Source organism: Bombus terrestris, chromosome 6, assembly GCF_910591885.1.
Source record: "Bombus terrestris chromosome 6, iyBomTerr1.2, whole genome shotgun sequence".
NCBI lineage: Eukaryota > Metazoa > Arthropoda > Insecta > Hymenoptera > Apidae > Bombus > Bombus terrestris.
The window spans coordinates 4,147,814-4,161,244 of NC_063274.1; the positions used below are offsets into that span (position 1 = coordinate 4,147,814).

Consider the following 13,431-nt stretch of genomic DNA (forward strand, 5'->3'; position numbering starts at 1 on the left):
CGTCCCAGTGCCAGGGTGGAGGACCTCGATGCACTTGGAGTGATGAGGTGGTGGGACGCGAAGCGGCATCGTGGTGGGATAAGAAAAGGGGTGGCTGGCAGAACAGTGGGAAGAGGTTGGAAGGGGTTGGAGGCGGCGAAAGCCTCGCCAACAGGGACCGGGAGGTCTTAAAGAAAAGAACTACTCGCGCTGCCGAGACGCTCTCCTGTCAGGGCTTGACCTTTTTTTTAATTGCATCCAGACCAAAGTTAGAAACAACGAACGGTGCCTTCCTCGCTGATATGACAGAGGAACAGCTGCACGAGAGAAAGGGACGAAAGGAAAGAGAAGAAATAAACGAAAGACGAGCGGGAGAGTGGTGGTCCGCCACCGGAAGAGACGATATACGTTGGAGAAGACAAACCGCGAATTCGTACGTGTCTGCTTGATGTTTGAGCGTCGGAAGGAAACGATGGAATGCAAAATATGTAGGTCAGGGTCATGCTCGAGAGCATCGAGTTCGTTTCCTTTTTCTCTCTTTCTCTCTCTCTCTCTTCCCCTCTCCTTCTCTTTCTCTCGTCTGCTTTTCCACTTCAACTCCTCTTCTCTTCATCCTTTTTAGTGCCAGCAGCCTCGTCTTTTCCTTTTTTTCACCTTACCCTGTGCTTGCTTCAAATCCGACTTTAATGGGCTCGTGCGGCCGTATTACATTTCTGATATTATTACGAGAGATTTTTGCGGAGAACCGAGGGATTAGGATTCCTTAGACGGTCTCTTCGGTTTGCGAAGGGCTTCCGCAGTTTTCGTCCTTAACGTTCATTAACAGTTCGTTTGCTTAATCGTGTTTAAGGATAAGCCGACGCGATTATTTTCCTGGATAATTGGAACGTATTAACATTGAACGTAATCTCGGTGCTGATGTCTTAGGCTTGACATTGTTTCAGACCTTTGTTCAGCATTGTATTCTTCGGTTTGTACAGGATTTTTATCTCTTCATCATCCGGCTAATAAAGGGATAGAACGTTAAGAAGGAGCATTGTTAAGGAGGTAAAATATTGAGAAGAAAAGACAAAGATCAGATGTTGTTTATCTTCTGATGATTTTGTGCCGCTGCTCTTCAATTTCGTTCTTCCATTCCTACAGGATTTTTATCTCTTTGTTGTCTATCTTAAACCGGTTGAAAAGTAAAGAGAGACACTGTTAATCGTAGAATTGTCAAATTAGTGAAAATGGCCAATGTCGAATTTTTTGTTTTGTTAGTTATTAAAAACGTGCAATTTCTGGTAATTTGTCGTTGAAACAGAAACAAGATTACGCATATATTATATATTTTTGTCACGTTGCTTTATATTTAATCAACTACGTGCAACGTATCAAAGATCGGCAATTTTATTATTAAACGAGTAGAACGTAAAAGAGAAAAGAGAAAGTTCAAGCATTATTCATCTGATGACTTTATATATTTTTTATTAAGCGTACAGTCACGTATGCGATCTACAAAGAGATTAAAAAAAGATGTCCTATTTTACTCGATAGAGTGAGTTTAGGATGAATCAGTGTAATCAGGATGTTCGATCTTTTTGAAATTTTATGCTTACACACAGAAAGTACGATTTTCACGATTTCGTCATTATCTCGCATCTAGGTTTGCGGAACGCTAAGTTCCTTCAATGAGTGTTTTATCGATTTTGTCTGATGAGATACGACCCCGAATGCCAACAATAAAAGTAATATTCGCGTGACTGGGACACATTTCATCATACAACATACGCATACCGTGTATTTCTAGGAAACAAGTTAAATTCACTAAACTGATTATTGCTAAATGTATGGTAATCCATTAACACGCCCATAAACATAACATTCAACGCATTAACATACATATATCGCGATTTAAATCTCGTTTTTAAATTTTTATACAAAATTATGTATACTTCCTTATTACCGACTATACAACGTACGTATATAAGTTGGCGGTGTGTAAAAATCTGCTCAGATAGAAATTTCTTTGTTTTTCGATTCTTTCCTACTTTTGTTATATATTTTCTAGTAGGTACGTTATAACTTATTTGCTACTTTGTTCCTATTTTTCTCGTAAGTTACATTCTCTGTAGTCGATAGAAATAGTACGTAATCGATAAGTTGCTGCCAAATCATCAAAGTAAAACTAGGTAGACTAAATATATCTTGCACATGTTACTTTCTTGTTACATCGAGCCTAACTATCGACGATAAGGAAATAAATTGAGTCGGCTAGAAAGGTAATCGAAATCGAAATTCTTAATTCTCCTTGTATCGTCATGTTGAAACTTTCACGATATGGAAACCAGGGGTCATACTATTTCATAATTCAACAAGAACACGAAAAGAATAAGGTAAAATATTTGTTTGTCATTCATATTTAACCAGACAGCTAGCAGTTACGTTATTGAACATTTAGAATATTATCGTATGTTCCATGATCGAACAACAACTACGTCTAAATTATTTCTATCGATAGCTCGGTAAACGAACGAATGCGTGTCTGATTGTTGGGTTATGTATTTTGCTGTTACGTTTTACAGTATAGTAAATGAATATCTGTAGTAAACGTATAATGTTGATTCCACCATCGATTCGTATGTTAATTTATGCAGATGTGTGTGTTAGTAAAATTAAACTGCAATGCAAACAATTTGAGGTAGAAACATTCAAACGAAAATAAGTACGCGCAGAAAGTCAGAATTTAAATAGAAGCACAAAATAAGAGGAGTTCCAATTAAACTGTTTCATAAAACGAGAGAGTAATTTCTGAGGTTAATTCAGTAATTTCAGTAAGTTTCATTTCAGTCCAATCGATTTTCAATCTTGTATTTATACAAATACGATATAATAGATTTTTAACGAAAATAAAATGTCGCGCGAACGAATCGCTAAATAAAAATATTATACTTAGGGGATGAACAATTCGAGTGACGAGTTTACTCGTCCTCTCCAGTTAACAGGTTAAATTCACCCCCTGAGATCGCGTCCACGATCGTGAAACGGTTCGAACTTCCACGTAGCAATTCATTTCCAGTTCACCGAAGAAGAGGGAAGCAGGGGATGGTCTGAAACTTCTGATCTCTAGCGTACGCTCGCGTAGTTTTCATTTAGGGTTTAAGTTGGTAATTTTGCTTTCTCAAGCACGCTAGTCAGCCAAAGGGTTTCGACGCGAGTCACTCAACTGGTTGCGTAATAAAACGTTCTTAAGCTGTGGAATTAACGCTGGTTACGTAGATCCAGCCGATGTGCACGCGTTTATGATGGAATCTCTAAAGGACGATGCCAGCCATACTTCGTTCAAATGCGATATTAATAAACCGCTGAAGCGAGCAAGACCGCAGGTCAATTTACACGGCTTCGAATGCCTGTGTAGCATATAATTATGGTTCAAGATAAATTAGGCTACAATGGCAACAACGACGGCGACATGGTACGGTAATTACGGACGTGACTACTTTTCGTGTTGCGTTTACGACTTTCTTAATCGAGAACATTAGACGACGATCGATTCGAGTGTAATTCAGAGGATCTTCTTAGGTCATGGTTATCTTTCAAGCAACGTGTAGATACTCAGTCGGATAGGAACATGTAATGCGCAAAGTAAGCGCGTAATACGAGTTTCCTTTCAAAGACGACGGCATATTAGCGCCCGGTTCGGTATTATCGAAGAAACGGGTAGAGCCGATTTTTCATGCCTTTTGCAAAGCTCGTTAGAGAACATAACATATCACACCCTGAGAATAGTAAGATAATAACGGGATGACGATACGAGGAGGCAGCCTCTCCTCGTCTTTCCTCAGATTGTCGAGTACCTATAAAACGTAATCGATGCAGATTAGAGACAGTAGAGACAGTCGAGACAGCCGCGATTAACCATTTCCCCACCGATGTCTATCTTTTCGAAAGACCCCGAGAACACGGAGGCGGCCGATCTGCAGAGGAAGCTGGAAATGCTGAACAACATGATGGACCAGGAAGCACGAGCCGAACAGGCACGACGACAGATATTGTACAATATAGGCCACTGTAAGTACTTGCCAAGTCACTGTTTAAGTGGCTGCTGTTTTATTCGAATATTCTCTCTAACACGAGAGGAACGTCCCCGATCAATTGCTACACTCGACGCGATTCACCCGTGCGCCATCACTTGCGCTAATTTCATTTTCCTTTTTAATGCGCTAAATATCACGAACATCGATTATAATTATAGAATGTTTCCCCTATCGATGCGTTTTGCGTTGGCCGCGATCAAATCATCGTTATCATTCCGTTTGGATGAATTACGGATCGCAGGCGAACGGACGATGGAATATTTACGTATATGATTTCGCATTTATCGATCGTACGATTTCGTTCGATTCTTTATTTCTCTGTATATCTGACACCGTGCCGTGGATGTAGGGCTATTCGAGTTGTAGGATATGGTTAATTGATAAATTCGTTTAGTGAATGTACAGAGAACGTTAAAGATCTGTGAAATTGCACTTAAACTCGGATAAACTGTGTAATTATCGTTATCTTCTTATTCGTGTACATGTCCAATGTATGGTACAGATTTCCGTTTAAATCGACAGTGGCAAAAGTAGTCGTTTTTTCGGGTTTGTTAAATCGTTGTTAAGACGTCGGTATATAGTCGATTCACGATGAAATTCGTACAGATAAAACGCGTATGTTAACTCGATTGAAATAAAATTGTATTATAATTTCACACATTTACAAATACGTTTTACGTTGATTTTAGTTGTAAATATAATCGCAGCTTTGAGCGAATATAGTCCTATCGTCGTGTTGATTTTTATCTTTTACAGTTCTTTCGCAGAAGCTTTTTTTTGTTTATGGCTTCCGGACAAAATTCGCTCGAACGCTACTTCCGATTAGCGTAGCAACGGCTTTGTACGCTGCCAGCTTTTCGCATAAAAATCGATTCCAGCGTGATGTTCGTTTCTTTCTTGTTTTATTTGCGACCACCGACCATAAGAGTACTTTATGCAATTGCAATTGCATTATCCACGGAGTATGCACGTGGATATTTTCAATCAGCAAGTACGCTACGAAATGCCACTCCCATTGTTGGTTATCGACCATCGAGAATCGTCGGTAACTTATCCCTAAAAATTCAGCCCCTGTTCAAAAATCATTTGTCGCTATATCAATGATCGCTACACCCTTGGCATGGTAAACTTTGTTTAACGATGAATTCTTTCTTTTTCTGTTCCATGCAAGTAGTGGAATCTCCGTCGATCCGCCTGTTTCATTCCTTTTTCTTCATTTTCAATTGTTTCGTCCTCTTCGTTTGTGGACCTCCTTCTCCCCCTGAACGAGAATTCCGATGATTCTCCTGACACGTCAAATACCTCGATAACAACGATCAAATCGCATGGACATTAACCGTTTCTGTTTCCCGCTGTTGCACCGTTTCAATTTTCGGATTCGTCCAATATCGACCAATTTCGTTCCCGGTGAAGCACATTTAAAATTAACGCGATCGAAACGACGGATTATACGCTTTACGAGGCAGAAGACAAACGAATATCGTTCGCGATTATCTTTTTCTTTCTCCAGTGCAATATTCCGGTAATCGTCGTTTAATATCTTCTCTGCCCTGGGGACAGCAAACAGAAGGAAAACTCATCGTGGTTCGTTCCCGATATTTTCTTCCTCGGAAGAATTCACGATTAGAAGGATCTTAGGATATTTTTCAGCAACTTTATCTATGCATTGTTACACACATTTACACGCAATTTGTACATTTGATTTTATTTAAGACAGCAATCTTTTCGCTTCCGAACGTGTTTTCAATTAGCCTGTAAGAAAAAGTGGTTGTTAAATCGCACGACAGTTAGCGAACTTGTTTCTCTCTGCATTTGAAATTTTCTTTTCGAACAACACGAGTCTCACGATTGCGCAACGAAAGATTTTCACTGTGCCGCGCTAACATTACATTTGAATTGTCTTTCAGCGGGCTACTCAGAGGATTCGGACTATACGTCAGATCTGAATTATCCAGTCGGCGGACAGGGTGCAAACAGCTCGGCTTCGCAGTTTCGTACCGCTGCCAACCAATTGGCTACCCCTCAAAGATCCCTCGAGACCTCCAGAGAAAATAGCTACGAACGGGACGATCATCAGGTATTGTTAGAACGATATTTCGATATCTCTGTTTATCAATTATAAACATTCGTAATCACTCGGTATCACAAAGACGTTGCTCTTTAATCGCCGATCGAGGTTTCTTTTGTCTTTTTAAGGTATAACGTTAGATCGCTAGATCGAATAATATTTTTACAAAATTTTATTTAAAGGATCTATAGAAACATGCTTGAATTATCAAACGCTGCAGAAAGTATGCAAATAGAGTAAAGACCGAAACATTGCCACTTTATAAACTATTCGTTAAATAAAAATATAGAAATATCGTAAATGTAATATATAGAAGCCTAAGAAACAAAAATTCTAACAATATCGTTATCCAATTTATATAAAGAAATTATTCATAGAAGCAATCTCTAATCGTTGTTCATAAACATTACGTTAATTTATTTGTAATGCTCGAATAAAATTTGTTCCGCAGAGACATCGAAAAGCCACCGTAGTTTGTTCCTTTTAAATCAGTTAAATACAGCATGTAAGATAAATTTCTAAAATATATTATATTTCTAGTGGAAGTGACAGTTAAGTTTCGTTGAAAGATTAAATCTCGTCTATAGTATCTCGTAGAAAGCGTGCTTCACGGAACCGTATTTTATCGATTGTTCATGCCATCAGATTCCAGCTACAGTCGGAGGAAGACTAGCTCCGAGTAATTACGGAGGCTATGGTGGATCGGGCCACAGTCCACGATATGACGAACCATATCCCGAAGAAGGTCCACCGCAAAGGTATCAGTCTCAGCACACTTCAGAATCTTCCGAGCCACTCTTCTACAATAGTAGACCAAGACACTATAAGGAGTACAGGTATTTGACATTTACCGAGCCTTAAAACACAATATACATATACACGAAATCGATAAAAAGTATCGCACGTTATACCAGAAATAACAGTTCCTACAGTAAAACTTCTTCTTTTAAATGACTTGCAATGACCAGTACTCGTGATACAACTGCTAGTAACTTACTTCTTTCTCTTTCTCCTACTTCTTTTTCTTTCTATTTCGTTGCCACTGCATTGAAACAAGAATTAACATAAGTTTACTTGAATAATTATAGCTGGATGTTAAAAGATGACAGATAACAAGGTTGTGTGCAGTGAAAGAATAGTTTAGCATTTAACTTTAGCGAAATAGATTTCTGTACATTCGTCGTATCCGATGAATGTTTAGAACTTAATTGGAAACAATGTGCACGACTCTGGTCGTGAATCGCGTGATTCGAAGAGGAAAAAAAAAACGTTTATTATTTTCTTCTGCCTGATTTAGACGACGGAAGCACACGTGGGATTACGAGGACAGGTACGAAACGAGTACCCCAGTTCTGTCTCGTGAGAAAGTCTACGATTTTCATCGTATAACTCGCATTTGTGAACCGTAAATCACACATTTTCATCTAACATCTCCTTCATTAGCGTGTCACCGTTAGTTCAGCCCTGTGCCTTGGAACACCATCGAAATAGCTTTTACAGAAACGTAGCACACGAATCAAACACACATAGTTCGTCACATGATAAAACGATTGGGCAATCGCTTAGTTGGTCGCAATTCTCCGTAGATCATTCGTAGCTGTTCATATCCGACATTTACTCTGTAATTTTTATTTTAGCCCGTCGATGAAATTGCAAATCGTTTAAACTTGTTACATAAAGGATCGATATAGCGGTTGGTCGCATATTAACCTTTTTGCATTTACGAACGAAATATTTCGCGTCGCGGTATTCTGCATACAACGCTTCGAACGAGATATTTCGCGTGTATATTCGTTAGAAATCGTCGATTGTATCTGTACGCGATAAAAATTAACTCGCGACAGTATTAAAAAGAACGTAGAATTTCGATATTTACAGGATAGCATTGGAAGAAACGAAAGAAGAAATTACGTAGATTGAGATACTATAGTTCGGTGTTTAACATGTTAAATAGAATGCACTGAGCGTTCACAGGTAGTTTTGCATGGCGCAGTTAGCGACGCTGCGAATATCCGAGGGAATTGTTGGGAACGCCTTTTAACCAAGTGTATCATGCTTTCAGCAAACATCATCATTTAACGCGGGTCATTTCATCTCCGCTTTTATCTCTCCTATCTGATTATTACGGTTTTATCTCATCGCCGCCCCGTGATTTCAGCCAAGATGGTTGGCATAGCGAGGGTTACGACTATCATGGCACGAGAGTCGACGAAACGAGGATTTATAGCGACACAGAGTACTATCCAAGTACCACAACGAGTACTTCGAGACGGAGAGGTAAGACGTAAAGCAGCATATTCTGTTGGTTTTCGGCCAACAATGGATACATTAGTGCTTTCGATGTATGTTTTGACATATATAGCGCGCGCGTCTCTCTAACAATAGTAAAAGAGATCTTAACTCGGTTTATTTCTGCATGTAAATAGGTCCTCATAGGAGACCGTCTTTGGAAAGACAGATGACTTTGTACGATGATCATCCATATTATACCGACGGATATAGCAGCGATGGAAGAGTGGGGAAAATGAGCGCTACGTATCCTGAATGCCAAACAGACATTAGGTACAATGAGTATTACGATAGCACCACGGGATACGGTTATCAAGATGAAAGGTGAGTATAGTAATTACGTACTATTATTTGACTTTCCATCTCGATGTATTTTTGTACAACGCAATGTAAAAGAAACTGAATTAGGGCAAACAATAAGGTATCAGTTTGCTTTATTTATAGATGAAGTATTTAAATATAGAAGATAATATATATGTTAAATCTTTCTTTTATTTTAATTTTGAATGTGTCACCAGGTATGGTCAAGACGACGAAGATAGACAATGGGATAGCGGAGGGAAATGGTATTTAGGAACTAGCACCTATTATGAGAACAAACGGAATAGAAAAACGCTTCCGCAGAGGCCTGCATCTAGTATCGGTATTCATCGACCCGATTATAGACCGATAGTTACCCGACAACGCAGTTACGAATCGGAGGAACTCAATCACAGGTATCAGTCAGCTTCCTTTTCTTCAATTATATCGATATTACCAAAATAAGTATTTTAATACGAACCTTTGTGTTTGTTTTTAATGGTCGTAGCACTCGTCGCCGAAAACCGCTTCAACCGCAACAACGACCGCCGTCTCGAACAGAAGGCACTGGAAAGAAACTACCTCCGACACCAACAAAGCCAAGCAATGTTGTTATCAATCGTAAGCTTGTCTCTCTACCTGCCACACCGAGCAGGCAACTGCCAAAGACTAGAACTCCTTCCGAGGAGAGCTACTACAAGCCTGACTACAACCAGGACTACAATTACGCTTATCGCAGCCATGATAATTTACCTCAGGATACCTATATTGACAGTATATATAGCGAGGAAAGAGGTTACGTCCAAATGCACGCGCCTGACAAAACTCAATACGGGTCCAGTTACATGCCCCAGGTCGATGACCAGTATACTAGTTCGTGTCAAGAGCCACAGACACAGGATAGGTACGATCAACAGTATTTACAAAACTCGTATAAGGACGAGTATCAAGAGCCTTACCCGCAACAGAATAACCAGGTTTATCGGAATACGTATGAAGATATGATATATCCGAACGTGAGTCAGCCAAATGATCAATACACTAGCCAACCAAACGATCAATACAGGAAAACAAGCAGAGATAGGATAATAGATGATAATTATCAGGTGAAGGGTTACGATCAGAATAACGTACAATATCAGGACAGGAAGAAACCTTACTGGGAAGATACGTATAAAGAGCAATACGATGGTTACAGCGTCTCTACATCGAGCGTATATGACCAAAATAACGTGACAAATAAATACAATCAATACCCAAAAGAGCAATACGATTCCGAGTACAATATAAATACGTCGACTGATTATCAAAGGGCTTATCCTGATACGTACAATCAGGAAATGTACGGTCAACGAATCTACGATCAAGACACATACATTCAAGATATATATAAGGAGGATGGCCAAAATACTTACAGTGAAGATACCTACAACCAGCAGGATCCGTACACTCAGGTACCCATTACGTCGCAAAGTAATTACGGCGATACTTATACCACAACAGGACCGCAAAAGGACTACGTTGACTATCAAACGCCGTATAGCAAAGAGGAAACCGTTAGTAGATCGTACAAAAATGACTATCAGAATCAGTATGAAGAGCCTTATAATCAATACGAAGAATCTTATCCTGATTCTTATCAGGAATCCTTCAAGGAACGTTACAAAGAGAGTCCAGTTACTAGCACGGAAAGAAGAACGAGCGAAGTTCCGGAGCTGTCGGTAACTACTCCTAGAGGTCAGACGAGAACGAACGGATATCAGTCGAGCGAGTCAGACTATTACGTTCCCCCTCAGGAAAGTCAGGATATATCTTCGACTGGTGTACAGAGAAGAAAGAAGTTCGAGAAACGTGGACCTAGCCCACTCGTACAACAACATACAGATTCCTTGGAGTCTAAGGACGACGAATTAAAGGAGTCTATCGAAACTGCCGTGAGTTCAATTAGTAGCATTCCACAGAAGAAAGGAATCAGCAGCGACTATTCAACAGCTGCTGACTCTAGCTCCGTTGCCCCTACTTTGATCGAATCTCCGCAAAGTACGGTGCAGCCCGCGACAACGATGGTTAATCATGTAACAGCCAACCACGTTCCAACTAGTATGACGGTGACGGCAATGGTTCACACAGGAGCTAATGGAAAACGATTAACGAGAACTGAATCCTGTCAGGAGGAAGTTATCGAAGACGAGGAATATCCAGAAATCATACCGAAGGAACCACAGAGAAAAGACTCGCAGCTATCGCATCAAAGTCAACTCAGTCAACATTCTTCCCAGCATTCTCAGAAACCAAAATTAAACAGAGGAGATTCTTACGCCTCCGACCACTTCCCCGACGAATCGTACAGCAGAAGAGGTTCATACGCGCAACCTTCAAGAAAAGATTCCTTCTCATCGATCACGCAAGACACCTTCAAACCGCCTCTCACCAGGACAGACTCGTACCAAACGAGAGGTAGTTATGAACAAAACGTCAGTGCTCTTCAGCCCGTTTCCAGAACTGAGAGCTATTCGCGTGGATACTTCAAGGACCAAGAATCTATAGAGGAACCAGAGGTCAGCTTGAGCAGCGCGGTGAATGACGATTATAAGATGAGGGATGAGTCTCTTGAAAGGTAATGTAATGGATTTAGAATTGTTTAAAAATATGTAGAATTATTGACATATATTAATACATATATGTATATATTGAATGTTTATTTATGTTATTTATGAAGATACGAGCGAGGCGATGACGGAATGCTTCGTGACTCTCGGGAGGACTCGTTGGTGGACACGTACAAAACTACGCCACCGATGTCACATACCGAAAGTCCACGTGGTAAGATTATTCTTTATTCTGTATTTTATTACATTTTTGCGAATATGTATGTATAATAAACGTTATATATTAATGGTCTTGCTTTTTGATTTACAGGAAGCATAACAAAACAAGCATCCTTAGAAGAAAGTGTTCAAATGGATACTCCACCGAGGAGTCCACCCGAGCCACCACCAGATAAGGAACTTCTCGAGATGGTTGGAGCTGCTTCAGTGCCTACACAATTGAAAGAACGACCGGAGATGACATCAAGGCAACGGTGGCATTGGGCGTATAACCAAATAGTAATGCAGCTGCGGGTAAGTAAATCATACTTTGATTTAGGTATTCAAAACGAATACTGTTATATAGAGAAGTGTTTTATTAATTCTAGACTACTAAATAATATTAAATGTTTCGAATTTTTAATGAAAGCGAACTTTTATAAGATACTGTATAGATAATAGTATGGATTGGCAAACAGTTCTAAATATACTATACTATGCTGAAATAGTGAAGTTGCTACAGAGATAGATATACAGATGTCAAACAAAATGAAAATGACTTTCCGTCATATCGAGGCGCTAGCCAATGACCTAAACGGCGACCTTCCGAAAAATGTAGCGCTTCATGCCGGCAACCCGCATTTTTCTTACTAGTCCTTCGCTGTTGCAACAATAACCTTGTCAATTATTATCTTGTATCGATTCGTCACGTACGTTTATCGATCTCGAGATCGCATCTATGGGTTCTGTACTTTATCACCCGTGTAGCTCGTATTGTTCGTTGTCAGTTAGAAGGTTGCCACAAATTCATTGATCCTTATCGGTAGTTCACGGGATAACGAAAGGTTGTACACAATAGCACGAGTTATAGGTACGTAGATGAATCTGAATCGACGAGTGATTTACTATCTGATATCGAAGCGTTAGAAACCAACGAAACCCTCAATTTAACCGCTATAAATAATTTTAACGACTTAAAAACCTATATAAATATAAATAATTGAATTAAATTGAATTAAAACTTGCTTAATTTCATCGTACGAAAGTGTAAGAAAGCACTTCATGAACCACGAAATATTAACCACGAACAAGCATTAGTCACCGAATATTACGCACGTTCCAGAAAGCAAAGGTGCACCGATGCATAAATTACGAATAATACGTCGCGATATCACGGCAGAAATAACAGTCGCGCTGTTATCGGTGTCAGTCGTTGTAAACGAACAATGAACGTTCATTAGTGTTTTATCGGGAACCTTCGGGAAGAAATACGAGATTATGTTCGCGCAAATACTCACACATACATAGACTTACACGGAAGAGGCGTAACTATTCTGAATAAGAGACAAGTTTCAATAGCGAATTCAATGCGATTATTCTCAATGCGAATCTCTCGGAACGAATAAACGAGGGAGAAAAGTGAGAGAGAGAAAAAAAAGAGAAAAGAGCTTGTGAATCGAATCCCATTGCGTGGAAAGGAATCCCTGCCGGAGTAAAGGGTGCGTTTATCGGCCTTCTCGCTGCCTTAAAAATACGCCGCTCATCGAGGGAACGAGAGATGGGTTAACGGTTAACTAGCTGCGACACGAAACTTCCATTAACGCAACCTTGTCACCCAATCGCGCCACCCTAAGTACGCACCTGACGCGCTCCTGGGAGCCATCGCAGTCGATATATGTATATATACCTCGGAGAAATTCGCCTCCACGATGGAAAATGTAAATTCCTCTTGGTAACGCACGCTGAGACGAAGCCGATTGTTTGCTCGCATGGTCCGGCTGCGAAAATTTTCACCGGAGCCAGCCAGCATCGAAGCATCGTATTACACTTTGCGAATATCATTTACATTTTCCGCAAAACGATCGTGAAGCTCTATATTCACGTCAGGTTATTATTGTTACTATTATTGCTA

The 13,431-nt window shown here is 39.9% G+C and overlaps 1 protein-coding gene across 5 annotated transcripts in view; it reads left to right on the forward strand.

Moving 5' to 3' along the window:
- LOC100650524 (protein unc-13 homolog B) overlaps window positions 1-13,431 on the forward strand; it is a 377,008-nt gene that overhangs the window by 75,257 nt on the left and 288,320 nt on the right. For 3 of the 5 annotated variants that reach the window (XM_048406368.1, XM_048406369.1, XM_048406370.1), the window contains 10 exons: window positions 3,910-4,029; window positions 5,963-6,132; window positions 6,769-6,959; window positions 7,421-7,453; window positions 8,282-8,400; window positions 8,550-8,736; window positions 8,931-9,128; window positions 9,221-11,329; window positions 11,432-11,535; window positions 11,632-11,834. In XM_048406368.1, coding sequence (XP_048262325.1) covers window positions 3,910-4,029; window positions 5,963-6,132; window positions 6,769-6,959; window positions 7,421-7,453; window positions 8,282-8,400; window positions 8,550-8,736; window positions 8,931-9,128; window positions 9,221-11,329; window positions 11,432-11,535; window positions 11,632-11,834 — 3,434 coding nt within the window. The remainder of the gene's footprint in view (window positions 1-3,909; window positions 4,030-5,962; window positions 6,133-6,768; window positions 6,960-7,420; window positions 7,454-8,281; window positions 8,401-8,549; window positions 8,737-8,930; window positions 9,129-9,220; window positions 11,330-11,431; window positions 11,536-11,631; window positions 11,835-13,431) is intronic. The other 2 variants (XM_048406371.1, XM_048406372.1) reach the window with 1 other exon arrangement.